The sequence below is a fragment of the Phaseolus vulgaris genome, chromosome 6 (assembly GCF_051622355.1).
Source record: "Phaseolus vulgaris cultivar YP4 chromosome 6, ASM5162235v1, whole genome shotgun sequence".
NCBI lineage: Eukaryota > Viridiplantae > Streptophyta > Magnoliopsida > Fabales > Fabaceae > Phaseolus > Phaseolus vulgaris.
Genome location: NC_143503.1, coordinates 37,656,008 through 37,683,510, shown reverse-complemented (window position 1 = coordinate 37,683,510; position 27,503 = coordinate 37,656,008). Strand labels below are relative to the sequence as shown.

Sequence of the window (27,503 nt, the reverse complement as noted above, 5' to 3'; positions counted from 1 at the left end):
ACTCATTTCAGGGTTGGTTCACGCTGACAAATGAAAGCTACCATTCACCGTTTCAATTATTACGGAAACAAATCATTTTACACTCCCAACGTTAATTCTCCAAATTGACATGACTTTCTTACAAACACCGGAACTGATCTTTCCTGGTTTAGAACAAATCTTGTTCCTCACGGTTTTACCCATTTTAATGTAACGAGTACCATTATTATTGGAATAATATTTATATTAATTTTAAAAAATTTCAAGTTGCAGTTCCACGCCTTTTTGCGGAGATATGAAGGAAACTTCACCGAAACAAAACTCCAAATAATTATTATATTCTAATTTCGTGTTCACAGCTGCCATTTGAATCCTATTTACCCTTTTTCTCTTCCCTCAATTCATATTATATAACAAGATTAGTATACCAAAGCGGTGAAAAGGAGACAAAAAACCATTTATTAATCTAAGTATAGACAAAAGTCGTTTACAAGCTGCAAGTTGAGAAGGAAGATGAGCTTGCATTAACAAAATTCCAAATTAGGAAGAGGGAAACATGCCTTCATCATAATCAAACTAACACGCAAACCAAGATAGAAACTACAGATTCGTTTGGGTCAATATATTTTTTTCTGAAAATAAAAAAATAATTGTAAAAATATGTTCTTTGCTTGAATTTAAAAAAATAATGTAAAACACTCGCTTTTTGATCCTTTCCCTTTTGATTAAGGCGTTCCCAAAGAGAGAGAAAAATGTTATGAAGTTATGGTTTGGTGACTGAACTAGGCTGCAGTGGCGGCACACAGTGGTTGTTGTTAGTTATTTTGTGAACAGGATATAAAAAATAGTATTTTGAGTGGAATTAATTTGACAGAAATTGAGAAGTTTTGAGGATAAATAAGAGGAGAAATATGATAGTATGATGAAGAAGAAGTGGGATAAGAAGCAGTAATGAATGAGTCAGGAGGAAGTACAGCAAAGGGAGTTTGAAGCGGAGGGTTGGGATTCAGCAACTGCGATGGTCTTGCCTTCTTTAACAGCACCAGATGCAGAGTGATTGTTGGAAGAGAGTGATTTCTTACTGATGATGCGGTAGATCTCGGAGAGAATGGTCTGAAAAGCCTTCTCCACATTGGTAGCTTCAAGAGCAGAGGTCTCGATGAAAGAGAGGCCCTCCTTCTCAGCATAACCCTGCGCATCCTCAGTCGCAACACCTCTCAGATGCTTCAGATCTGTCTTGTTACCGATCAGCATGATCACGATGTTCGCATCCGCGTGATCCCTCAGCTCCTTCAGCCACCGGCTAACGTTTTCGAATGTCGTCGGTTTGGTGACGTCGTAGACCAGAAGAGCTCCCAGAGCACCGCGGTAGTAGGCGCTCGTAATGGCTCTGTATCGTTCCTGCCCCGCCGTGTCCCATATCTGAGCTTTCACGCTTCTTCCCTCCACCTGCGGTTACAAATTCAGTTTCATTTCATTTCATTTGGTTGTTAATTAATGCAAAAATAGGAGATCTGGAAGCAGACCTCGAGAGTGCGAGTGGCGAATTCGACGCCAATGGTGGACTTTGACTCGAGACAGAACTCGTTGCGGGTGAATCGGGAGAGAAGATTCGATTTTCCAACTCCTGAATCCCCGATCAGCACCACCTTGAACAGATAATCGTACTCTTCCTCTGCTCCACGACCCATTTTCTGAGCTTTTCTTTTCTTTTCTCTTCTCTTCTCTCTTTTCTATCGGTTCGTTTCCTTGCTTTTCTTATATTTTAATACTACAATGTGTCTCTCATCAAACTCAACTACGTTTACACTTTAATGCCACAATTTTTCTTTTTACAATAATTTCTTAAAACCTATGTAGCAAAAACACAACACTAATTCGAATATTGATATAATACTATGAAGAAATGTATACTTTTTTAGAAATATGTTTTGCATAGTTGATTAAAAGGATTTATTTTTAATCATACTAAAAATTTATAAAATAAGTTTGAGTTTTTTTAAAAATTAATGTATTTCTTCAATTTAGAATTTGTGTTAGAATCGTACTAAAAATTTAGACAATTTACATGTATCCTACAAGTGTTGTTGTCCGGTTGTATCTAACACGCACACACCATTTAAGAGGAGGTTCTGAATCTCATAACCAAAAACTCTATTCACATGTTTACTAATTTAATTTGTGTTGTTTCTCTCTCCACCCCCAACAAATGACTTCCTACACCCATCATTCTTGAAAAAGATTATTTTACTCCTTTTAAAAATGATTTCTGAATTATTTATTTTAAAATATTTCTGAAACATATATTCTTTAACATATTTTATGAATTCTAAATTTATCATTTTTGAAATTAAAAAATTAATTCTGAAAATAATATTCTGAAATTTCTTTTTGCCTCTATTATGGAAATATCTTTTCTTAAGAACCTTTATTCTTGGAATCACTCAAAATTATTAAGGATATTTCAAAGAATGTAGAGGTAAAATGTAGAAGAAATACCCTTTAATTTGATTTGGTGCTTTGCGTTTGGGCTGCCTTTATCATAACCCACTGGATTGGGCTGTCCTGGGTTAAATTTGAGTCGGATCGGGTCAGATCCGGATGGAATCCAAGTCATTTAGGGTTTGGCTTCGCTTACAAAAAACCTAATTCTTCCTCCTACGCTGCTTTCTTCTTCTTCTTCTTCTTCATCGCACAGTGGGAGGAGCAGGAGCAGGGAACTTGTTTGCTTAAGATAAGAAATGGCTCTGGTCAGTTTCCTTTCTACTTTCTACTTTTCCATTTCCCCAAATAACTAACCCAGTATTTTGCCAATTTAGCATAAAGCTGAATTTTATGCACTGGTTCCTGTGTAGATCTTGCACGCAACCAGAAGAAACAAAAATGTTTACAAGAGTCTCATCGCGGCAGAGTACAGTGGCGTCGAACTGGAATTGGCCCCTAATTTCGAGATGTTTGTCACCACAAAAACTCCTGAGTTCCTCAAGATGAATCCTATTGGAAAGGTTCCTGTGTTGGAAACGCCCGATGGTCCAATCTTTGAAAGCAATGCTATTGCTCGTTACGGTATGTCTGCGTCCAATTCCATCAATCATTTCACCTTTCACTTTTCCAATTAAATTCAATTTTCCCTCTTTTCTTTCCTGCAGTTGCTCGACTCAATGGTGACAACGCCTTGTACCTCTCCACTCCCATTGATAATGTAACTCCTCACACTTCCCTTCACTCTTCTTTTCTGTTTCCTATTTTATACATACTTCCCTTTCGCTTTGCAGGCCCGCATCGACCAGTGGATTGATTTTTCATCTTTGGAGATCGATGCCAATATTCTCAAAGTCTACATACCAAGACTTGGATATACTCCATACTTTCCACCAGTAAGCTCCATCTTTTACAACATTTATTAATTTCCATAATATATTGCTTTCAAGCTCCCGTTTTCCTCATAATTTACCCACTCATCTGACATTTGTGCCTGCGTCAAGGTCGAGGAGGCTGCAAACTCTGCGTTGAAGAGAGCATTAGGGGCCTTGAACACTCACCTTGCCTCCAACACTTACCTGGTTGGCCATTCCGTCACCCTTGCTGACATCATAATGATATGCAACCTGTATTTGGGTTTCACCCAGATCTTAGTTAAGAGCTTCACTTCGGAGTTCCCTCATGTTGAGAGATACTTTTGGACCTTGGTCAACCAGCCCAATTTCCGAAAGATATTAGGTCAGGTTAAGCAAACGGACGCTGTTCCACCTGTTGCTTCTTTCAAGAAGCCTTCCCAGCCGAAGGAATCGAAGCCCGAGCCTAAGGATGAGCCGAAGAAAGTGGCTAAGCCAGAGCCAGAAAAGCCCAAAGTAGAGGCAGAGGAGGAGGCACCCAAGCCCAAGCCCAAAAACCCTCTTGATCTTCTTCCTCCAAGCAAGATGATATTGGATGAGTGGAAAAGACTCTACTCTAACACCAAGACCAACTTCCGCGAGGTTGCAATCAAAGGTATTACGACGGCACTGCTTGTGGTTTCTGTGTTTTAATTTTGTCACTGCTAGGAGATAACAAGTCTTTTGTTTTCGAAAGTTCATTGCTTTCCTCGTCGTGGTTTATTACTATTATTTAGCAAACAGTGTCATAATCAGTTTATATGAGATGGCAGATATCTTATCACTTCAAATCCTCCTTGTGAACCTGCAGGATTTTGGGACATGTATGATCCAGAGGGTTATTCTCTGTGGTTCTGTGATTACAAATACAATGACGAGAACACTGTTTCCTTTGTGACATTAAACAAGGTTGGTGGTTTTCTTCAGCGGATGGATCTGGCTCGCAAGTATGCTTTTGGAAAGATGCTTGTGATTGGATCACAGGCACCATTTAAGGTGAAGGGGTTGTGGCTTTTCCGCGGCCAAGAGATTCCGAAATTTGTGATGGATGAGTGCTATGATATGGAGCTGTACGAGTGGACCAAGGTTGACATCTCTGACGAAGCTCAGAAAGAGCGCGTGAGTCAGATGATTGAGGATTATGAGCCATTTGAGGGAGAGTCTCTTCTGGATGCCAAGTGCTTCAAGTGAAAATTATTCCCTAGTCTAAGACTGATTTTGTCGCGTCTTTTGGTAAGAGTTGGTTTCAATCTTATTTATGTTATAGTGAGTTTTTAGCTGTTTTTTGTGATTTTGCCAGCGTTGAAACTTATAAATGCTTGATTTTGGTATACATTCATTTTGGGTACTGTAGCAAGACCAGTATACAAATTTATTTATCCGTCAAGACTTGAATGCGTGCGTATGAAATTCATTATCTAACGATACGCCGTGTTGGAGGGATTATATATGGGAAAACGATAGTTTGGTGTAATCCTATCCTATATAAAGTTTAAAATTCTGAAACTATACAACTAGTTTTCACAGAATTCAATGTTTGTCAGTGTAGTCTTCAAGTTTATATGTTTGAAGGATTTTTTGTATATGAAACACTGTATGTAGTAAGATTATATCGTTTTAGAAACTATTTTAGAAGATGAAACTCAGTCTATTCTAATAAATTTGTACAAATCTTGGTTGGAATTTTCTTTTTTAGTTTTATATTGTACAACTGAATTATCGTTAGTTTACAAAAATTACTATTTAAAGATATTTTTAGATAATTTTATTTATAAAGTAATATTTTTAAAATAAAGAGATGTTTTTATAGGAATTTAACAGAAACGGAATGTTAGCGTAATTAAGAAGAAAAATTGGAGGATGTTGGTGTAATGTATAGTATTGAAAATTATATAATAATAAATTAAATTTATTAAATACAGATTTATAAATTGTAATTAATAACTGTTTTTTGATTTTGATTCTCTGCCGTCGTAAACAATTTAACTGTAGGAGCGTCTGAGCAATTAAGGCTTTCACTCGATATTCTTATTTTATTTGAAGAGTCTTACCATTTCGTCTGAGCACATAATATTTTTAAATTAAATTTAAATATTATATTAATTTCAATTTAAAAGTTAATTGTTTTATAAGTAATTATTGGTGTAAAAAACTAATTGTACCAAAAAAATTTAAAAAAGTTACAGTAGACTTCTCGTGTATGTAAGGGAATAATTGCGAGTTTTTGACATGTAATATTAAATCAAACGCAAATCGAACTTCTTTTAGAAAATGAAAAATTTAACATTTTTTCAAAGGGCATATTTTAAATTTAATAGATTGAGTTATTCAAGTAATTATACACAATAATTGTTTGGCTTAAAGGCTATTTAAATTTTTATAGTATTATATATTAAAATTATATATCTGTTGGCAATTTTTATAAGGTGGCAATCAATTAAAATTATCTTTAGAATTAAAATAGTATAATTAATTATTTAAAATTAACAGAATTACTATTCATGATACGTGAGCGAATGATAGTATACTTTTTTACATTTAAATTGAAAAAAAAAAGGAAGTGTACAGTGAGATTTTTTTGATAGAGTTATGTAAGTATTTTTATAATTAAAATTAAATTTGATCCTCATGAGTCATGCAATAAAATTGAAGTTTTAGGGTTAATATCGATTATATGTAAAAGGAAAGGAAAGAAGATTAGAAAAGGGTTCGATTGTTGAGAGAAGACATTTGAAAATCTGGGGAAACCAAATCAGCTGAAATCGCATCCAATCTCATCGCATCGCTCAGAGATGAATTCGATTAGAAGGAGCAGATCGCTAAGTTTCTTCCTTCTTGCTTTCTCTCTGCACTTCCTTCTTGGTTCGTTCCCTCCTCAACCTAACCTAATTCTTTCCCTTTTCATTTTCATTCATCAATTTCTTCATCTCTGTTTTCGATGCCAAACGACCGCACAATTCTATGATATTTCCCGCTTAGATTGAAATTTTGCATTATCTGAATGTGTCTGACCGTTTCTCGTCAATTGCGTTTCCAACTTTAATTTCATTTCACCATAAAATGTCTTATTCTCTTCCTTTTTGGCTGTTTTCTAGGTTTTTCCGACGATTCACCTGCTTCTAAGGATTCCAAGAAGACAGAACATCATGCAGCCAGAAGCACTAGTACTATAATTGCCATTGTATTAATTGGGCTTGTGCTCTTTTCCTTGTTCTCCTTTATACTTTTTAAGCTTTGGAGGAAGAAGAAAAGGGAAGAACAATACGCTCGTCTTTTGAAATTGTTTGAAGAGGATGATGAGTTAGAGCTTGAGCTTGGCCTAAGGGACTGACCTTTGCAGTTCGACATATTCAAGCTTGGTATTTCATCATATTTTATCCTCTTCTTCTCTTTTTTTTCACTCGCCCAAACTGTATTTCTATAAAGTCAAATCCTAATGCTCCATTCTTTTAGTTTTTTTTCCTTTTCATGATCGTAAGAGGAGAGTTTTGAGAGAGTTAATTAACACCTTAGATTTGTTATGTGGCGGACACGTATTAGGGAATCAGAATGAGCCTGGGATTTCTCCTTTAATGTTTAATGACCCTTGTAAATTATTGAAATCTGTCAGCCCTTACTATTACACCTTCTAACCTTTTCTCTTGCTGAGTATATTTAATTGCTCCTGCTGCTAGTGTCCGTATACCTTTAAGTGTAGAGTTTAAACTCTTGGTGGAATCCCTTGTGTCCCTATAGTCTTATACTCCAATCAAAATTGGAGTTTTGACTATGGTAATCGAACCTTCATTATGTGAGATACCTTGGCAAACTCTAATTTCATACTTTGATTGGATTGGATAACAGCATTAAAAGCATGTGACATTGCACTCAAGTTTCTTCCTTTTTGTTATGAAAAAAACTTAGGTGCAATACGATAGATGCTTTTTGTGTTTTGCATACTCTTATCAAAATTAAGGTTTTACCAACCTCTAATATGTGAGTTACTTACTGAGTCTGAGGTGAAACTTTAAATTTGATTTTAAGAACTATATCAAAAGCAATTAAGGTACTTAAGTTGTGTTCTTTTGTTGTATGGTCTTGAACATCTTTCTAATATAAAATATTAAATGGTAAAATAAATATATTTAATGTTCTTCTATTCTTGGTAATTCAAAGGATTATTAGAAAAATGGTTCGTTGACCCATAAAATATAAACATCCCAAAGTGGAAAAAAAAATATTTGAAAGTGTAATGTTTAATATATCCCTACTACAATTTCCTATTAAACATTTTAGAGTCCTTAATCTCTTCCGAACATCTCTCTACATTAAGTGCCATTATTATGTGCGCATGTATTTGGCTTGTATGCATTTGTACCTTGTTGCCTTTCTTCTAATTTCCTTCTGTGCGTGACCTTTTGAGTATTTTTTTTGTCTACCTCACCTAATCTCGTTTACTCAAACACAGCCTTGAATTATGCGCTCATTCTCAAGATTCAACGAGTTGAACTGTTGATCCACTCAGATAATAGACACCCAGGCACTTGGAAAACCATCCCTTAAAAGTTAATTGTTAGGGAGAGGGAGAAACCAGGCCACTTTTGTATTCCATTGAATATGTCATATTACTTAATCTGAGACTTAGGGATCTTATAATACCCAAGTCCCTATCATAGACATAAGCAACACACAGCACAAGGCCATATCACAACGGTAAAGTTGTTTCTTTGTGACTGGTTGGCCGTTGGTCTGAGTCTAGAAACAAACTCTTAGCACATGTAAGGGTTTGATTGCGTATCATGACCTTCACCCATACCTAGCAATGCAATAAGCTTTTGGCACTGCGGTATGTTAGTTTTTACTGTCACATACCCAGTCCACCTTGACAGCCATCTTTTGCTCAAAAACTACCATGAACATCTGAAACCATCATTACAGAACCAACTTGTGAAATGCCATTATCAGAGCTCTGTTGTGCATGGTTGTCAAACCATGTATTGGGAGCAGTGCTAAACAGACCTGCTGTTTCTAGGTCTTATGGACAGAAATGCTACTGTGTATTTCTATGCCAACATATAAGGGCCAATCTTAACATCAACACTTAAGTCACACAATCAGTGTAATTAAGGAGTTAACAGGCGTGTGCACATTAGTAACGACATTGGCTGGAAATTGACATTTTGGCAAACATTAAGGTTTGTAAACATAAGGATTGATTTGGTAAAAACAAAACAAGGGATCAAATTGAATAAAGAACACAAGGGGCCAAAAGGGTTTTTTCCCTTTTTTTTAATGTAATAAATCGAAGTTAGATATAATTGGTTGTTTAGAAGTAATCCCGTTACGATGTATTCATTTATTTGTTGGATTATTACTATTAGGGTTTTAGGGGAGTCTTAGCTCAATCGCAAGGTTTTGATTTGTGACTTCTTAGGTTCAAATCTTGAAAATAACCTATCTATCTACTTGCAGTGGTAATCTTTTGTACATATATCCTCCCCACCCCCTAGTAGGTGGAATTCGTGCATTGCCACCTGAAAGTTTTAGGGTTTTTATTATGAAGGGGGTGATCTTTTTTTAAGCTCACGTATATGGTAATTATGTCATAATACTTTCAAAACTTCTGATTGCAGGCTTATGCGAGTTTATTTTTTTGAATTGAGTTATGCTAACAAGTGCAAGGACACTTGTTAAAAATAAAAAGTAGCAAAAAATATATGGTGAAATGCACGAACAATTAATATAATACAGTACTTTAATTTTTGATCCTTAACAAGTGTCCTTATAACTCGTTAGCATTTGCCTTGCCTTCAAAAAAAATTGCTTCTTGCCGAAGACGGATATGATGGTGGTGGACGTGTGGATCAGGACTTTCTTGGAGTGAAGAACATAGTTGATTGTTTATAATGCTATTCACTGATTTCTTTTAATAGATATTTATTTATCTACATAGTAGATGAAGAGAATGCAAATTTGCACAGTGATTGGAGGGGTGTCGTCTAGAGTATGATACACCCGAAATTTGTTGATATGTATGATATTGTAGACTTTACATGTTGTAGGTAATATTTTGTTGTTCATCAATGGATGAGGAGGATTTGTATTACATCATAACGTTGTTTTTTTCTTCTCTCTTTTTATCTGCTCAACAGTTCATAGTTTACTTTTGAAAAGTATTTATTACAAAATTGAGAGCTTAACACACACACTTATGTTTCTCTGTGTATGTGAGTTGGTGAGAAAGAGAGTATAACAATTGAAAGGAAGTTTTAACATGAGAGGTGAGAGGATATAATATTAATTACTATATGTTCAAAACTATGATCCAGATTCAAAAATATATGCTCTCATTTTGTCGTTTGTTCTCTCGTCTTTAAATTTTCGTTTTCTTAATTTTCACGTTTTCTATTTTAGTTTCATGGGGTTCCTTTATTCGTGTTTGAAGCATTTTAAATTATTCTAACATTAAAAAATTCCATAACGATTGAAAAAAAAAAGTCTACTCTATTTTCTTATCTCTTTAAGTTATATAATGTGTGGTCAATCCAATCTCTCATTACAACGATTAACAATTAGATTAATGAAATACCAGGACTGTTTTTATTTTAGTTTTTAATCTAGACTCTAGATTTAGATCTAATTATTGAATTATTGAACTTTTCTCTCACCCGGTTTTAAGTGTGGAAAAAAGACTAGGCCAACGAATTTTTAGTTTTAATGAGTTTACTATTTAATTTGTATAAAATATATTTATTTTACTTTTACTGTCTTTTTAAAGAGAAAAACGGGTGCACATTAGACCATAGTTTGAATTAAAAATGATTATATGATAACTTCAAATTCAAATGACCTTGTAATTTAATCCTAAATTATCTAAATGTATGGTTGTACGATATAATGTCTTATATTTTTTTAGAAACACTCACATGTTCCTTGTGTAGTGCATGTGTGGCTTTCGAAAATTTAAATAATTCCTTGTACCCCAAGTAGTTTATGACAAAGGACATGATAGTAATGGTGATTACACAACCTTGAAAAAATGTAAAGCTAGATCTAACATAGTTGGGTTGAGTTAAGGGTTTTTGGGTGTGGTATATTCATAATTTTTTGTATTATTATTATTATACACTTCTTGTAATTCCAAAAGTTGAGAAGAAATCCCTCGAAAATGATAAATAAAGCCATTTTTTTTTCTTCAAAGAAAAAAACATCGTGCTCAATGTAGAGTATGTCTTCACCTAGCGTGCTTTTTCTAGACTCTTCTTTCTCTGCAAAATGAGCTGCTGCAGCAATAATCCATGAACCAGACGCTACAAGTATTAAAAATATCACATTACAAACAGTTATGAAAATTGCAGCCTTTCCATCGCATTCTAATTGTGACTAATTAACTGCTCCTGCAAATTAGTTAATTAAAAAGGACGAATGACTTTCCATCCTCCAAAATGATATGTTTTATACAGTTCTAATAATGTTTCACTTGACAATTTTGCTTAATAAAATCAAATCTTAACAACAGAAGCTTCACTTAGCATTAACTGAGAATAATAATTGTACGGTCGAACCACTTCGATACCATGACCTCATAGTTCACCTTCCAGTTCATAAAACTATACAAAAAGAGGTTAACAAACTCAATAATAATTGAATCGACCATCCTTGAACAGTAATGACAAATATTCATGTCACAATAATGAAAGACACTCCATTTGTTTATTTAGTTTCAGTCAATACCACGCATATATAGAGATATGCTTGCAACAACACTCTTGTATGCATGTATGTAATTTAATAATTTGACAAATGCAAAATAACTAAAAAATTAAAAGGTATTGAACTAAGATGTAGCAGCTGCAAATTAGTTAATACTATAACTAAGCAAAACGACATTCAAAAAGTTGTAGCGGTTAATACGCCAAAGAATAGACGTCAAATTAAATCTGGCGTAAACCATCCATCATCCCAGTCCCAGCAAGCTTCTTCTTGAGGAGATTCAGCACAAGGGTGTTTCTGGTGAGTTATCAGTGAAAAGACCATCACAAAGTCTAAGAAATCAGATGCTATAACTTAGCTTTAGAAAAATGTATGATCCACGGTTAAATTTCCAGGTGGGTCATCTTCCTGTCTTGGCTCGTTTCATTCCAGTACTGTTGAAAGGTGACATGCTTGGACTCATGCTTGGGCTCATGCTTGGACTTTCCTCTCTCAAAGTACCATTAAGCATAGCCAACTCCCTCAACTGTTGCTTCTTATAGTGATCAAGGGATTCATCCTGGCGGGTTAACAAAGATTAGCAAGATACAAGAAAAAGGAGGCACAATTAGTGCAATAACAAATAATATAACTATACCACAGGCTTCAAAAGATTTTCTAGTATTGCCACTGCATGATCCAGGCGAGCATTAATTATATCCTCTGGAAACTCTGCCTCCACCAACACATGCAATGGCTCTTTAAGGTGCTCATATCCGGGCTTATCTTTAAGCTTTTCTTCCTACAAATAAAATATAGTGAAATTGAAACACATCATACAAAACGAAACTTGTGACGATCATACTTATTACAGTATGAGTAATGAGAAATCCAAAAAATATTTTTTCAAAATTGCAGAAGTTCGGGAAAGAAAGTTAATTACAAAGTGCCATGAGGAAGCTAGCTACACTAGAGTTGGATAAGAGCCAGTTGAATCTATTTGGGAAATGTTGTGAAAATTAATCTTTTATGTTCACCGCATCAGTTTATGCCTATCACTGGGGAAAATAGAAAGTTTACTTACACATACCAACTTTACCTTAATAGAATCCTTCACTGAGCCACAGCCTCTGATGTAAACCCTACATTCAGTCATGGCTTCCACTCTTTTCAATGAGTTCCCTCGAGGTCCCAGAATTCGACCAACAAAATTATACTGCTGAGATTTGAGTCTAAAAGCTATTACATTTGAAAAATAAAACCTGATAAACTGGAGTGAGATAACAAGGTTTTGACTTACATTTGGATATTTGTCTACAGGGACATCAAGCCTGATGACTCTCTTCACTACAGGAGTAGATGGAATTCCTTGTGTCCCAGGCCAACCCATTGGTGGTGCTTGAAAGGATGCCATCCTTTGGAGATTTCCTTTCTCCTGCATGAAGAATTTGGTATTTAGATCTCTCTTTTATAACCACAAGCTGTTATAACAACCCAAACTCCTTGCCACCAAGAGTTTCCTCACAGTTCAAAAGAAATTTTCACATAAATTGCCCAGGTATGAGCATTTTCATTTTTTAAAATATAAATGCTAAAAGCATCTATGATTTTAAAATTCCAGGGAGCCAAAATCTGGCAATAAACAGCAACGAAGAATTCACCAGAGATGATGGGAAAGCATGAGGACTGGTCCAAAACATGCTAAGGTGTATAATAACATCTGCCTCTAAGACAGGTTAAAACTAGAGTATTAATGAAATAGATAACAGTTAAAATGTAAGGCTGAGAGGCAAAAACTAAGATTAATGATTCTAAAAAGGCCAGCACGGTGAGTCTAATTATTTGTATGTAATGCCCCCAAAATGCCATCAATCAAAACTGGACAATTTCGGAGATAAAATATTTCCAAAAATCAAGTAAAAATTAGTGCATTCCAAATGCAAAAAAGATAATCTTTCTAATACCTGCCTCTGTGCATAACAATCCTTGAAAATGCAATGACACAATTAGGAAATACAAGGTTAACTGGTCCCAAAAATTCGTCATAAGACACATTAGACACAAAACTAGTTCGATATACAGACAATACACACTATGCAAATCATCATGGATGAAAAAAAAACAGATAGTGGTGTGAGTGACCTCAATTGGCAAAGCAGGCCATCCCTCCAACTCCATTGGTCTAGTATTTGGATGTTGACCCAAGGGCCTGAAAGGACTATCTGGCTCGAGCCTTTCATGATCGATAAAACCTTGATTAAAGCCCGACATGCGTCTGATTTCTGTCAGACAAAACAACACAATAGGAATGAAGGAGTATGAGTAAACATATACATCAATCTAACAAACGGTAGGTATGCATTTACATATAGAATTCAAAAGAGATGAAAAAAGAAAAGGTCTTGAATGATAAATTGAAAATAGCGCCTACCTTGAGTCAAGAGCTTGGTACATTGGGGGAGAATTTGTACAAAAGGCCCAAGTTTTTGCCTCTCCGCGAGTAGTTCAGCGAAATATCTGAAAAAATGATTAGATTAGGAGAAAGGAATATTTGTATGCAATGCAATGAAGAATTGGGGAAGAAAGAAGTGAAGAATGGAAAAGGAAGTACCTTTCGCGATCTGAAGGAATAGAGGATGAATTGGAGCGAACAGGAGACTGCGGAGGAGGGAAATGGAAATAGCATCCATTCCCATTGCCATGGATCCTCTCTCCCATCACTCCTTCTCTGCAACAAAACAAAACAAAACAAAACAAAACCTAGTTATTCTTCTCTTCTCTGCAAACATTCATACACACACAGAGATTAACACACCAAACAGAAACTCACCGAATGAACGAAAAGCAGAGTGAGTGAGTGAGCGAGTGAGTGACCGAGTGAGTGACCGAGTGAGTGTCTCGCAAACCCCACAGCCACACACCAAATCCCTATACCAAACCACCAAAGCCAGAGAGAGAGAGAGAGTCACACACAGAAATAAGAGACGGAACGGAACGGAATAAAACAAATAAAAAACAAAACACCGTTTATATTTTATTTATATACAATTTTTAAACTATTTCTTTAAACTAACCTATAATACTAAAACTAATAAACTTTTCGATCTTATTTTTACATATACGTGTATACGTATCTTGTATTCTAATTACTACATTTAATAAATACATGATTTTTATTATATATAATCATTGATAACAGTGTATATCTAATACTTAAAATAATTACTTTTCAGTTATGTGCTCTTGTGCGTGTAGGTTCATATATAAAAAAAAGGTCAAACATTTAATAAATGTAGATTTTAATTATTAAAATTATATTCAATAAATGTAATATTTAATACTCTGTAAAGGAAGTTGTTTTTATAGAATACTGTGTTAATAGCATTGAGTATTACGATAATAATTAAATACTCATTTATTAAACATTTGACTTTTATTTTAACAAAAAATTTCAATGTTGTCCTCACAACATCACAAAACAGGGTAATTTTATTTGCATGTTTTAAAAATGTTTCATGAATGAATTATGCTTTGAAAAATGTTCATTGATAATAAATATTCTTAATTGAAAATTTAAGTATATTATTGTTGTAATAAATTTTAGTATTTTAAGAAGTCAGTTGTAGAAAATTAAATAATTATAATTATTAAATATTAATTTAATTATTTAATTTCAATTATATTTTAAGATTGCATTAATGGTAAATTAGTAATTGGAAATAGTAAAATTAAAAATAATAATTAAATCCAGATCAATATTTGTTATTTTTACTTTTTACATTTACAAGTAATTAAAATTAATATATTTGAATTTTATTATTTAACAATAAATATTCATTGATGGCAGTAACTTTAATCCGTGTTATGGTGCAAGTCTAATTATTTGTTAGACTCTATCTTTCTTTATTTTATTTGTTATTAGCATGGATAATATTGTTTTGTACAAAAAAATACCTTGAATAATATTATTTTTTTGTAAGATATTTAAGAAACATATGTTTTATTTTATGAAAATTTTAACTAGTGAAATTTAAAGGCTACCATAAATATAAATTTGTAACCTTAAAGAGGTTTCTCGGTGAAAACGTGTATTTGAACAATAGTTGAAAAATCAACTAAAAATAAATACATATAATTATTAAAATAATTTACAATTAAAGTCATTTAAACCGTATATACAAATAATAAAGTTTATTCTTTTTATAATTCTTCTTATCAAAATAAAATTATGGAGAATGAAATTTGATTGAAAGCATCAGTCTTATTAAAAAATAAAACACACTGTGTGATAAAAGCTCCACTAATTAAAGACTTTCACATTTTTAGATGTATATAAATTAAAAAAAAAAATCTCAGTTCATAACACCAAACACTAAAGACACTTAAAAACAACATATAAATATGCTATTTTTTTCTCTTTTTTTCATCAATTTCATATTTTATTTATTGAGTAAAGAAATGACAATGTTTATCTCATCTACTCAACTCAGATTTGTATAATCTCTCGTCAATCAAATCAATACAATTACATATTTTTAATGTTATACAAACTATCATCACTTAATACATCAATTAAAAATTTAAGCTAAAATTACTATTCCAACTAATAATTGATTTCAAATAACTATTTAATCAAATTAAGTGAATAACATCAAATTACACAATTTAAGCTTTCAGTACATGGAATATAGTTAATTTTTCAAGCTGCAAGATAAGTTTCTTATCTAAGGTAAAAAAAAAAAAAAAAAACTTATTGAATATGCAAAGTTTTAGTTTACCTTTGTTCTCGCCAACTAACTTGAATCGGGTATCGAAGGTGGATTATGAGTCAACTTTTCTTTTCCGTTGCTCTTTTGAGATGCTTGAAATTCAGAGTAAGGTGAACTCTACTTGTTGACAAAAGTAATATCATATAACTACGAGTATAGTGTATGGAATGACACTTACATTTGATCAGTGTCTTTAAGCTCTTTTATAGTACTCGTATATCATCCCTTTAGGAGTTAACAACCATAAAGATAAAGGGAGTTAACAACATAAATATATATTTGTTAATATATCTCTTTTATTTCAAAGGTGTAGGCAAAGTATTATATTTCACTGTTTATTTTAATTTAGAATAAATACATATGTTTAACTGATTCAATTATACTTTTAGTTGTTTATATTCATTACTGCATTTTTAATATACTTTGTCAATTGTTTTGGTCGACTCCTTAACACATCATTGAACCGACTTCTTAACACATCATTGGGCTTATTATCGTTTTGGGTTTAGTTAAGTATTTACCTTCTTAAACTAATCGGGTCAGAATAGCATGCTTAAGTGCTCGGGTCAGGCTCGAGCACGTCTAACCCATACAACATTAGACTTTAATCTCTTAAAGACTAAAAAAATTAGGTATTGAAATGAAAAAAATAATAATAAAACAATAACACCAAAAATTAATTAACAACTCAAAATCTCAAAACCTAATCTCTCAATAAATCAAAGTTCAAAATCATATAAAACTCACATCTTTCAACAAAGAGCAAAACTTCATAGAGATAATAAACTCCACATTTGTACTAGACTCAACGACATCTCAAGAACATAAAAATAGCTTGAAGTTGATGTTAACAAAAAGAGAGAAAAAGAACGTGGAGTAATAATAACAATGACATGAGAATCAAGACACAAATTCATAGTTAAAAGTTTTAAAAGATAAGGAGTTTTCTTATTGTTTTCTAAAAATATATAATTTTTATGTTAATTTAAACTATTTAATTCTAACTTACTTCTAAAGCTGAAATCAAAATTTGTGACGAATTCGAGTAGTGAGTCAGTGAGAATATAAATACAACCCACAAACTTAAGGCCTTGAGGCTTTAAGTTGGAGTTGACATTGAATCTCTTATATATGAGTTGATTCATGATTCAAAATTATAAAGTTCACAAGTTTCAGGTTAGTTATCGACTCTCCCATTTATATTTTATGAAATAATCAAACAATTGACATTATATATGAAAAGTGTTATATAGTTAGATGACTCGTGGGTGAAAGAATTATGAGGAGCTTAATAAAAGTATAAATATCTCAAAATTCTTTGAATATTTATACTAACTACCCTACCCATCTACCATACAACACAACAATTATTATTATGCATATATTAATCAAATTACATACATAACACATCACACATAAAAACATTAATCATACCATCTTTCAATAATAACACGTTTACTCTAAAAATATTAAGTCGAGATGTTTCAAAGTATATTAGAGATCCACATTGATTAAAAATAAAATTATCCGGATAGGTATTTGTATTATTTTTACATGGTCATTGAATTTATCTTAATAATTATAAAAAAAAATAATATACCTTTAACCTTGTCTTAGTAAATATTATAATTATAATTACAAATAATTTATCATGCAGTAAAAGCTTATGAAAGGAGTATAAAAAAATTATGTTTTAATTTAATATTAAAATTATATTATTAAAAAATATAGGGAATTATTGTTTTAAACTTCGAAGGGGCACCAGAAGTCAGAAGTAGAAAACGCAAAACGCAAAACGCAACCGTTTATGCTTTTAAAAATTAATTTCACACGCACGCAACGCACGCACGGGACGCAACTCAAAAACTCAATTTTCCTTCCAAACGCACGCAACGCAAACCCTTCTTCTATTTCTCTTTGTTTTTTCTGAGTGCATGGCAATTTGGGGGTTTTCTTTGGAATTAGGGCATTCGCTTTCGTTGGATTGATCCTCAGAATCAGAAACAGTGAAGATGTAATCCCACCGAGGTTGTCGTTCGCGTAGTTGTTGATTGGTTGATTGATTGATTGACAGATAAGTGGTAACTGTAACTGTAAGAGTGTGTAGTGAGGATAGGGTTTTTGGCATGAAGGGTTCGTTGGATCGGACAAAGGTGGTGCTGCGTCACTTGCCGCCCTCTCTTTCGGAGGCCGCCCTTTTGGCCCAAATCGATTCCGCCTTCGCTGACCGCTACAACTGGCTCTCTTTCCGTCCTGCCAAAGTCAGGTGACGTTAATTTCTAACCCTCCATTCGCTCTCTGCTTCATTTTCTCTTCATATATACTTCATTGCGTGCTGCTTTTCATTACAGTAGTCAATTCACCGTGCCTAGGCTTGGCTAGGCTAGGGTACGTATGGTTTTGCCTTTGCCTGCCATATTCTATATAATTGTTACAATACCATAGATTATGTTTTAACTTTGCCTTTTCCACTGGGAATATCATGATTGTGATTATAACTGAACATCTGTAATGCGAATTAGGCGTCGATGTTTACAATTTAAATACTCTGTTTTTATAATATGTTAAGGACATTCCTTTTGACTTCTTTATGTTATATTTTTTTAAATGGATTTTTCAGCCAGAAGCATATATCATATTCTAGAGCCTACATTGACTTCAAGAGGCCAGATGACGTTATACTGTTTGCGGAGTTCTTTAATGGACACGTCTTTGTGAATGAAAAGGGTAATGAATGAAATCATGTGAAGTGTTTATTAGGCATGCTTAAGATTTTGCTGAAGCTGTTATCTTTGTCGTTCTTGCAATCAGTATTCGAATTTGGGCAATGCCTTGGTTGCGTTTATTGTAGCCCTGTTGTTCAATATTCAATACATCAGGGAATCGATTTGTTTCCTTGTGGTTTTTTGGCAAGCAAGCAATCTATGTTTTGACTCTTTGGAATATCAAGACTGTATTTCAGAAATATAATTTTATGCTTTTTACATATCGTGTGCAAGAAACATTGAAAATTGGATAATAGCTACTGAATCTGGTTTCTGTTTCTTTTTTGTTGCTTCTTAGGATCTCAGTTCAAAGTCATTGTTGAATATGCTCCTTCCCAACGTGTTCCAAGACAGTGGTCTAAAAAGGATGGTCGCGATGGGACCATATATAAAGGTACCACTTGGATAATGCTTTAAGTAAATTATAGTGGATATGTTTATCTCAATTGAAACTACATGAATGCATCTGGAATATCTCAATATGAATATGTATATCAATAAATTACAGTCTTTTCATTTTGATAAATATAAGCTTTCTATTATGAACATCTAGATTCTGAGTATCTGGAGTTTCTTGAACTACTTGCCAAGCCTGTTGAGAATCTTCCCAGCGCTGAGATACAATTGGAGAAGAGAGAAGCAGAACGATCTGGTTAGTCAACTAATGCAGAAGATACACAGTAAATTTTAATTTTGAAACTTTTGAGACTTAAAACCACGCATACACAAAATGGGCACAAAATACTACTTCCCCCTTTTTGTTTCTTACTGGGTTTACATGCTTTAACAGGTGCTGCAAAAGATACTCCTATAATTACACCACTGATGGACTTTGTGCGCCAGAAAAGGGCTGCCAAGGGACCTCGGGTATTTATTTTGTTTACGATCAACTTTTGAAATCTCAAAGCTTATTTGATTGGTCCTTGTCATTATGTTTGCCTTTTTGGGAACATGCATTTGTCAACTCATGCATCTGTGAAGTTGTGAGCTCCCTTGTAAATATCCTTATCCTGTTTTATCTATTAGCACTTTGCTGGTATCTTGCTTATCTAATGTGCATCATGTGTGTCAGAGGTCGTTATCAAATGGAAAAGTGAGTAGAAGAGGCACTTCATCAAATGGGAGTCCTAGTTCTGGCACATCAAGACGAGGTTCCGGAAAGAAGAGGGTTTCTGCTACTATGGTATTGTGCATTTTTTGAAGAGGAAAGTTAAATATGGTTAATTATTAGCATTGTTATTAAAATGGAGCCAGTTTGGTATCTAGTTAGGAATAACCTCAAAACCACGTTATAAATAAAGGGGTCTTGAACTAGTAACACCTGTCCTGTCTTTTGTAATACCCGAAAACAGCATATATTTCATACTTATTTGACTCTTACTCGTGTGTTTTAACATTCATAACTCTTGCTTTCATTATGGTCAGTATGTTGCCAGGCACCCAGGAAAAAATTCTACTATGAAAGACAGATCAATTTATACTTTGGTTCCTAGCCAAGGTGATCAGCATATTTCAAATAAATCTTCAAACGTGGCCTCTTCAGATGGAAAACAAACCCTAGATGAGAATGGTAAGGTTGATGTTTTTGTTCAAAACTTCATGTGTTATTTTCTTTATTCCTTGGGTTTTATTTTATGAATTGGAGGCAACATTTAAATTTATATTTTTGGTTTACTTTATTTTCTTTACTCTTTTGTCCATTTTATCAGGATTTTCTGGAAATAGTGATTCTGGGAAGAAAAAAATACTGCTTCTTAAAGGGAAAGAAAGAGAAATAATTGCTGTAAGTTTATGATTTATATCTTCACAATTAAACTTTTTTTGCAATTTATGTATGTTGTAATGATGTGGTAAAGATTTGTATGGAATCTCTTTGTTTAGTTTACTATTTACATGGTTGTGAGAAGTTGCTGTATTTCTGATGGTTGGCATGTATCAATGCATGGCCCTGACTTAAGCTGATTGTATAGTTTTTAATTGTCCTTATTAGATTGATCATGTATTTATCACTTTCTTACCTCACTCCTCCTATGCCCCTTTTTCTCGAACATTTTGTTTTTTTATACTGGTGTTTTCAATGTAGTTGACTTGGTGTTGATGCCATCTTGTCCACCAATGATTTTGTGAAATTTTCGCTTTATATGAACTTGAGTTGCAATTTTTGTTCTTAATCAAAATGCAATTTTTCTGGTGAGAGAGTAATACTTCATTCATCCTATTGGTGAGTGGTGGGACCAGCAGAGAGATCAAGATCTAATATGCTATTGGCTATCAATATGACATTACAATCCTCAGAATCAATGTGATGTCCAGTGTGCTTTAGAAAACCTCTAGGAAGGAAGTGAAGGTATAATGATGCAATTGATTTAATTCGAATAATGATACTACTTGCTAATGATTTAATGCTGCCTTATTGTTGCATGATAAATCAATAGTTTGCTATAATTTGGGTGTGGATTGTATTTCAGTTTATTGCCAGTATCATTGGTGGATTTGTCTGGTGGATCTTGTTTATAACTACTGTTCTGCTAAGATTAATTTCTTTTTGTTTGTTTTTATTCTGCAGGTATCTGATTTAGATAGCATGTCACAGCATCACAATGTAATCTCTTCAGCCAAAGAAATTGTTGGTGCAACAGTTTTGAAGCAGAATCAGAGGCAGGAAGGTAGCGGAAGGATTATCAGAAGTATACTCTCAAAAAAGGAGTTGCGTCAAAGCCAATCTTCCAGGGCACTCTCTGAGCAGCAAATCCAAACATCTAATCTAGAAAAAGATAAACAATCCCCACGGCCCATACAAGTGCAACTAATTCTGAAGGGCATGAATGGTACACCAGATAATAAGATTGGTGTGCTTGATTCACATGTCTTTAGCGAGAGGCAGGAGAGACATATTAGACATAAAGATAGACCAGATCGTGGTGTTTGGACAAGTTGTTCCAATGGAGCTGATGAGTCTTTCCCATCTGCTGCTTTCTCGCAAGTAGATCCTTTGGAAGGTACATGTTTTATTCTATAACTATGATTTTTGTCTTTGGCCATTGCTAATTATCCTTTATGTTGTAAAAGGGGGGAAATTGAAAAACACTTCAACTAGATATACACTCAGTTGACATAGTGATGCACTGATGGATAATGAACAGTGCTTTTTGTTGAACTGAAATGCGGTCAGGCCTGTTCAAGATATCAGGACCTGGATATCATAATAACAACAGAAAATATGGAAATGCAGAAACACAAAGGGTGAAGTCTCTTGGCAATTCTGGAGGCCTTATCTCTCCCAATTTTCCAACTAATTCCAGCTTTCCACTTCCCTTGATACCTCTTTACACCCACATCGCTACTCTAGCCTCCCAGTACCCATGCCTTTCATCTCAGCAGTTAGTTACTCCCCCACCCCCACCCAGAGACTCCTGTTCCTCTGATTTTTAACCTGTGCGATGCCACTCTTTTCCTTCTTTCATGGACTCTAGTTATTTGAGGGGTCTATGATGCACAGAATATAACTTGTCACCAAATTGCTTAGATCTTCACAAGTTGAATTTTTCACTTGTATATGATACAGGGAGTCATGCAGATTTGAAACATGACATGCCAAATACAAGAAGTGGGGAGGTAAAATCTCTTGGAGGTGTCCGTACCAGTCATTCATCAGAAAATGGTTGGTTTCTGGCTTTAGAAAACAAAATCTTAAGACATTTTTATGCTTTCATTCAGGGTGGTTTTTACTTAAATATTTACTTATTGTTCCTATTAAGGCTTCAATAAGCATTTTGGTCGCCGTGGACCAACGCATGGGGTAAAGGATGTTGATGGCTATTCAGTTTCAAGTGAAGGGAAGCATCCTAGAAGATCTGGTACCACTGCTTATGGTTCCAACGAGGTACCTAAATTTGATTTCTCCACGAGTATACAAATCTTACTCTTTTCTGGTTCAATAGTTAATTAAGATCTCTTTTCTGAATTGCAGAAACAAGTTTGGGTTCAAAAAGCAAGTTCTGGTACCTAGAGTATTTTTTATTGGTGAGACAAATTCCCTTTATCAAGGCTGTTGTTTCATATAGCATATGCTTGTTAATTAGCCAGTCTTCGGAGTCACCTAGTTTGTATTCTGTGTTTTTTGAAATTTCTCTTGGTCTGGCTTCATAGAATACTATTTATGAATTCGTATTATTGTAGAGCTAGTTATTATTGTTTTTGTGATGTTTACTATCACAAACAATTTTCTCTTCAATATGTAGTTGTTTACACTGAGGGTGAGCCTTGGCACAAAGATTAAGTTGTGTCTTGGTCCCCAATTGGTCATGGGTTGAATTAAAAAACACATGGGTTGTGAATTAAAAAACAGCCTCTTTATAATATGGACGAGGTAAGGCTATGTACAATTATCCTTCCCCGTACCTTCACATATCCAAGAGTCTTCAGGAACAGGGATATGATAATTTTCGTTATCCACATTAATGTCTTTTTTGTATTTTCTTTTTGCTCTGCAAATAGTGGTTTTATGTTCTTCTAATATAAATATAGGTGGTATATTTCTTGCTTGACTTTCTTTAATAGTGGTTTCGTTTGATGTAGCTTCATAAGATTTGGTATATTATTTTTTTTTCTAGTGGGCCCTTTGCTTTTGGACCTCCCTTAGTGTAATGATTGGAATATGTTGTTTATTAACCCAACATGTATTCGTTTTGTTCAAGTGCTGATGTTAGTTGAAGATTTTTTTTGTATTTGTGTCAAGGTTGATGATTTTCCCTTGCAGTGGTAAGCTTGCTGACATACACAGATTTGGAGCATCCATTTGCTAGCTGCTGGACTGTCTCTTTTTGGTTGACAGATTCGTACAAGTAAATGAGTGTGTGGTTAAAAAAATTCTTTTACAATACAAGAGAGGAAAGTACCATAATGCATTTGATTTGGCTAAAAATATTCAGACATAACTTCATTGAAGATGGCTCCTAGTAAAAGCGAGACGAAAACAATTGCCTGGTGTCCCAGTTACGAGTTGCTTGTTTGAAGAATTATGGATAGATTTGCCAACCTTGGCAAGTTGATCTAGATGAGTATAGTCTGGGTTTATACACAGTTAATCTGAGTGGATTTAGTGTAAATATAAATCCAGGGTGTTGTGTATCTGTTTCCTTAGTTCCTATAAATACAAACCCCTATTCGAGGTAATGTGTACCTGTCCTTAGTTCCTATATCAATTAGAAGTCCGCACAAATACAATTGGGCGCTTGAAATGATCCTGGAAAGTTTTTGGACCATCTTTGCTCACTACTTCGAAGCAACACTCCATGGATGACGTTTCAGCTTCTTGTTTTCTGTCTTTGTTGACAATGAAGTTTCTTGTTGAGCTCAGACACCTAAATACCATTGATGGTGTGTTACTAAGGATAAATAAGGGGCTTGAGGGAGTTATTAGTGTGTGGATATTGATTTACATCTAAAATATCATTGTACAGTATGGTGTTGATTTCTAAGCATAACTTAGCTGTGACATTGCTGGTTCTTGATTATATTGTCAATTATGTGAATTGTTGCCTTCAGCGCAAGTGTTAAATTATAATCCTAGCTACGCTGTTAATGTTTGCGGCCAACCCAGCTGTTGTACTCCTTTCAGCTGTTTCGCTGATAATTTGGACCATGTTCTATCTCAGATTTTAGTCAAACCATTCTCGTGTTTTTGAGATAGCAAAATTGGGAGATGATTATTAATCCTTTTGAATTTAAACAGGGTTAGCCTTTTTCACCTAAATCCTTCTAATCAGAGATTTATTGTATTTAAGTGCCTATCAATTGCAATTTTCTTACTTGATTCAAATAAGGAGGCCAGAATTTGAATTTGAAATTAACTTGCTCGAAAAATGATTCGTTTTTTATTTTTATAATCATAAAAAAATTTATACAATAAATTTGAGTTTTTTAAAAAATAATGTGTTTTTTTTAAAATTGTGTTAGCACCATACTAGAATTGTTAGAAATACAATAAATAATTTTTGAATTTGACATTTTACCGATACGATAAGTGTTTCACAAGTGTCGGTGTTCGTTACATATGTCTGACATGGAAACATCAGAGGTGTGTCTGAGCCACTAATAATTAAATTTATGGTTATTGTGAGTGATAGTGTGGAGAGTTGGTGGAGGTTTGGGCAGTGAAAGGTAGACATGGTCCATCCCTATTCCCATCCTATACTAGTAGTAGTCTGAGGGACTTTGTAACTTTGAAAGCAATGTAGTTAGTATTTAGTAAAGGGTGAAGGGTCCTTCGTTTAGGTATTCATGCGCGCACATGCATGTAGACCACGGATTCTTTTCCTCTTCATCACATTCATACTTTTCACATCTTTCTCATATAACAACACAACTCTCTGTTTCTGCTGAATTGTCCAATGAGTCACCTAATTAAAGACTAATTTTTAGACTTTGACCAAAACTTGAGTACTTCTTTGTTGATTTGTGGTTGTTTGAGTGGGACCACACCAGTTTTGAATGTTACACTTTTGATCTTAGTGGAAGAGAAGGTATGTGAATATGATCAAGTGAATCACTTTTTTAAACTCCTTTTCAAGATTTAGCCAAATGCACATGAAGCATGCCGCCGGCAAATGGAAACACAGTGCCTAAAGTGTGCCATATTCCCACACCACAAAATCATTACTTTCTTCTTTGCATTTTTCTTCATCCTCAAGCACTTACACGGACATTAATACGACATACAGACAAACACACAAACATGAAGATACATATAATTTTCTAAAATGTAGGATATACGAACACAAATCTATATATTATATAATTATGAATTATATAAATTGATAATAAAGATTTATGTGTACAAGTATGTTTCAGTTTTTTAACAGAAAAATATTTTTTATGACTGGTTCAAAAAAATTTGTTTTTTATTTTTATAATCATAATAAAAATTTAAATAATAAATTTGAGTGTTTAGAAATTCAATAAATCTTTTTTGAATTTGACATTTTACTAATACGAATCATATAAATATTGTACGAGTATCAATGTCTAATACGTGTGTTTGAGCTGATAGCCTACCTACCTGTAAGCTCTTTCATTCTCTCTACTAGTATAATCTCTTTTTTTCATTTTTCATTCTTTCATTTTTGGATATATTACTATAAAAATATAAAAATAATAAAGTTAGGTAAAAATATATTATTGGATACATTATTAATTATATAATATTATATTTATGATTGAGGAGAGTGAGAGCATGGATGCATGCACCTCTCATCTCATCAATTAATGAACAATCGTATTAAATATCTGAAACAAGACTCATTTTTATAACACACTCTATTCCAATTACATATGCAACATACACGTGGCGCTACTTTCACAACTGTGACAGTGATCGCATCACATGAGTGTGTAAACAGATCTTGTGCAGGATAAATCCTAACCACTCATCGTATTCTCCTTTTATCAAACTACACTGTTGTACGGTCCACATTTCAAATACAATGTACCAACATAACATCAGATAATTGCACTTCTTTTATATATAAAATGCCTAAGGTGAAGAAAATGTTCTGTTTGAAACATAGACATGCAATTATATAAAAATTAAATAAATAACATTAAAAACTATTTAGTGAGCCTAGTAATATTTTTTTTTAATTTAGAATTAAAAAATGTAGTCTTTCAACCACATAAAAGCTTCATAGTGATTGTGTGTGTAGAAAAAAGTGAAAGACAAGTTTGTTTTATGTAAGATATTTTGATTTGGGAGAATAAGTGTGTGATTATTATTATGTCATATCCATAGATAGATTAATTAAGAATCAAGAAACATTTATTCATGCATATTATATGCATTACAACTCACTCATGCATGCTTACAAACACTTTTTTTTCTTCATTAATTCAAGTTTTTGAATACCTCTAACATGGACAAATGTTTTCTCTTAGGACTTATATAAGTTTTTAAATGAAAATCAAAACAAAATCACAATATTAGAAAATAGGGTAGGTTTTAGAAAGATGTTCACCCTATTTATATTGAGTGGACATCATAATTTCCACAAAATCTCCAAATAAAAGAAAAGGAAAATGAAAAAAAATATATATAAAGATGTTCCATTAAGTTGATGAGGTGTTAATTGATTATCCAAAAGTAGCACAAAAAAAAGAATTTCTTTGTCAAAAAGTAATATTTTTGTTCCCGATCAAAAGTCTTACTTTTTTGTTTTTCCTTATATGATTTGATAATTTATTAGTATTTGGTATGGTTGTAAAACATTTGACCAAACATTATTTTGATAATTTTTTATAAGTGTCTTCATTTTTGCATTGGTTTCTTAACCCAAAAATCTAGAAAGTTATGATGAAGTTGTGAAAGGAGTGTTGAACGAATCATTCCTACCATCAAAATATCCCTTTCTGATTGAAAATTTGAGAAGTATGAAGAGAGAAAAAACATGTCAAGAAGTGTTGATTTAAGCAAAGAAATTGTGTAGTTTGTTCTTAAAGTGAGAGTGTGATATGTGAAAAATATGATAAAAGAAGAAGCACTTGATTTGGTTTGGTTTGGTTTGAGAAAGCATGTTTGTTATTCTTTATTCATATCACCTTTTCATTTCCTTTCCCTTTCTTCACTCTATTGGTTCAAATAAAACAATTCAAAAACTTTATTTAAGAAACTCATTTATATTTAAATAATAGAGTATTATGAAGCCAAACTATATACACATATCTATATATTATATAATCACGGATTATATAATTTAATAATACAAATTTATTTGTATAAATATGTTTTATCATGACTAATTCAAAAGTATTTATTTTTTATTTTTACAATCATAATAAAATTTTATACAATTAATTTAATTTTTTAAAAAATTATTGTATTTTTTTTTTAAATCATATTAGAATCGTGTTATAAATATTAAAAATTCAATATATTTTTTAAATTTAACACT

The 27,503-nt window shown here is 33.2% G+C and overlaps 5 protein-coding genes across 9 annotated transcripts; 3 read left to right on the top strand and 2 right to left on the bottom strand.

Moving 5' to 3' along the window:
* Window positions 1-817: 817 nt before the first annotated feature.
* On the bottom strand, window positions 818-1,670 carry RAB11C (RAB GTPase 11C). The gene is made up of 2 exons (XM_068641337.2): window positions 1,506-1,670; window positions 818-1,428 (listed from the first exon to the last, which is right to left on the bottom strand). The coding sequence occupies exons 1-2, from the start codon at window positions 1,668-1,670 to the stop codon at window positions 940-942; spliced, it is 654 nt and encodes a 217-aa protein (XP_068497438.1). The 3' UTR covers window positions 818-939.
* A 737-nt stretch (window positions 1,671-2,407) lies between these two features.
* LOC137832928 (putative elongation factor 1-gamma 1) lies at window positions 2,408-4,740 on the top strand. The gene is made up of 6 exons (XM_068641332.2): window positions 2,408-2,729; window positions 2,835-3,045; window positions 3,129-3,181; window positions 3,255-3,356; window positions 3,465-3,969; window positions 4,165-4,740. The coding sequence occupies exons 1-6, from the start codon at window positions 2,721-2,723 to the stop codon at window positions 4,542-4,544; spliced, it is 1,260 nt and encodes a 419-aa protein (XP_068497433.1). The 5' UTR covers window positions 2,408-2,720; the 3' UTR covers window positions 4,545-4,740.
* A 1,285-nt stretch (window positions 4,741-6,025) lies between these two features.
* LOC137832925 (uncharacterized) lies at window positions 6,026-9,438 on the top strand. The gene is made up of 3 exons (XM_068641327.2): window positions 6,026-6,215; window positions 6,449-6,712; window positions 8,966-9,438. The coding sequence occupies exons 1-2, from the start codon at window positions 6,146-6,148 to the stop codon at window positions 6,682-6,684; spliced, it is 306 nt and encodes a 101-aa protein (XP_068497428.1). The 5' UTR covers window positions 6,026-6,145; the 3' UTR covers window positions 6,685-6,712; window positions 8,966-9,438.
* Window positions 9,439-11,015: 1,577 nt separating this feature from the next.
* LOC137832924 (RNA-binding KH domain-containing protein) lies at window positions 11,016-14,045 on the bottom strand. 4 transcript variants are annotated; one of them, XM_068641323.1, is made up of 8 exons: window positions 13,855-14,045; window positions 13,636-13,752; window positions 13,456-13,541; window positions 13,167-13,306; window positions 12,325-12,459; window positions 12,115-12,243; window positions 11,683-11,826; window positions 11,016-11,604 (listed from the first exon to the last, which is right to left on the bottom strand). In XM_068641323.1, the coding sequence occupies exons 2-8, from the start codon at window positions 13,740-13,742 to the stop codon at window positions 11,446-11,448; spliced, it is 900 nt and encodes a 299-aa protein (XP_068497424.1). In that variant the 5' UTR covers window positions 13,743-13,752; window positions 13,855-14,045; the 3' UTR covers window positions 11,016-11,445. The 4 variants fall into 4 exon arrangements, with proteins under 4 accessions (XP_068497424.1, XP_068497426.1, XP_068497427.1 ...); XM_068641325.1 differs by having other exon boundaries at window positions 12,124-12,243; XM_068641326.1 differs by having other exon boundaries at window positions 12,124-12,240; window positions 13,855-14,041.
* Window positions 14,046-17,450: 3,405 nt separating this feature from the next.
* Window positions 17,451-24,155, top strand: LOC137832922 (regulator of nonsense transcripts UPF3). Of its 2 annotated transcripts, none has more exons than XM_068641319.2 (13): window positions 17,451-18,059; window positions 18,414-18,520; window positions 18,857-18,952; window positions 19,112-19,210; window positions 19,349-19,425; window positions 19,631-19,741; window positions 19,984-20,128; window positions 20,268-20,341; window positions 21,125-21,557; window positions 22,124-22,219; window positions 22,317-22,441; window positions 22,529-22,581; window positions 23,318-24,155. In XM_068641319.2, the coding sequence occupies exons 1-12, from the start codon at window positions 17,920-17,922 to the stop codon at window positions 22,565-22,567; spliced, it is 1,542 nt and encodes a 513-aa protein (XP_068497420.1). In that variant the 5' UTR covers window positions 17,451-17,919; the 3' UTR covers window positions 22,568-22,581; window positions 23,318-24,155. The 2 variants fall into 2 exon arrangements, with proteins under 2 accessions (XP_068497420.1, XP_068497421.1); XM_068641320.2 differs by having other exon boundaries at window positions 17,601-18,059; window positions 23,297-24,155.
* Window positions 24,156-27,503: the final 3,348 nt, after the last annotated feature.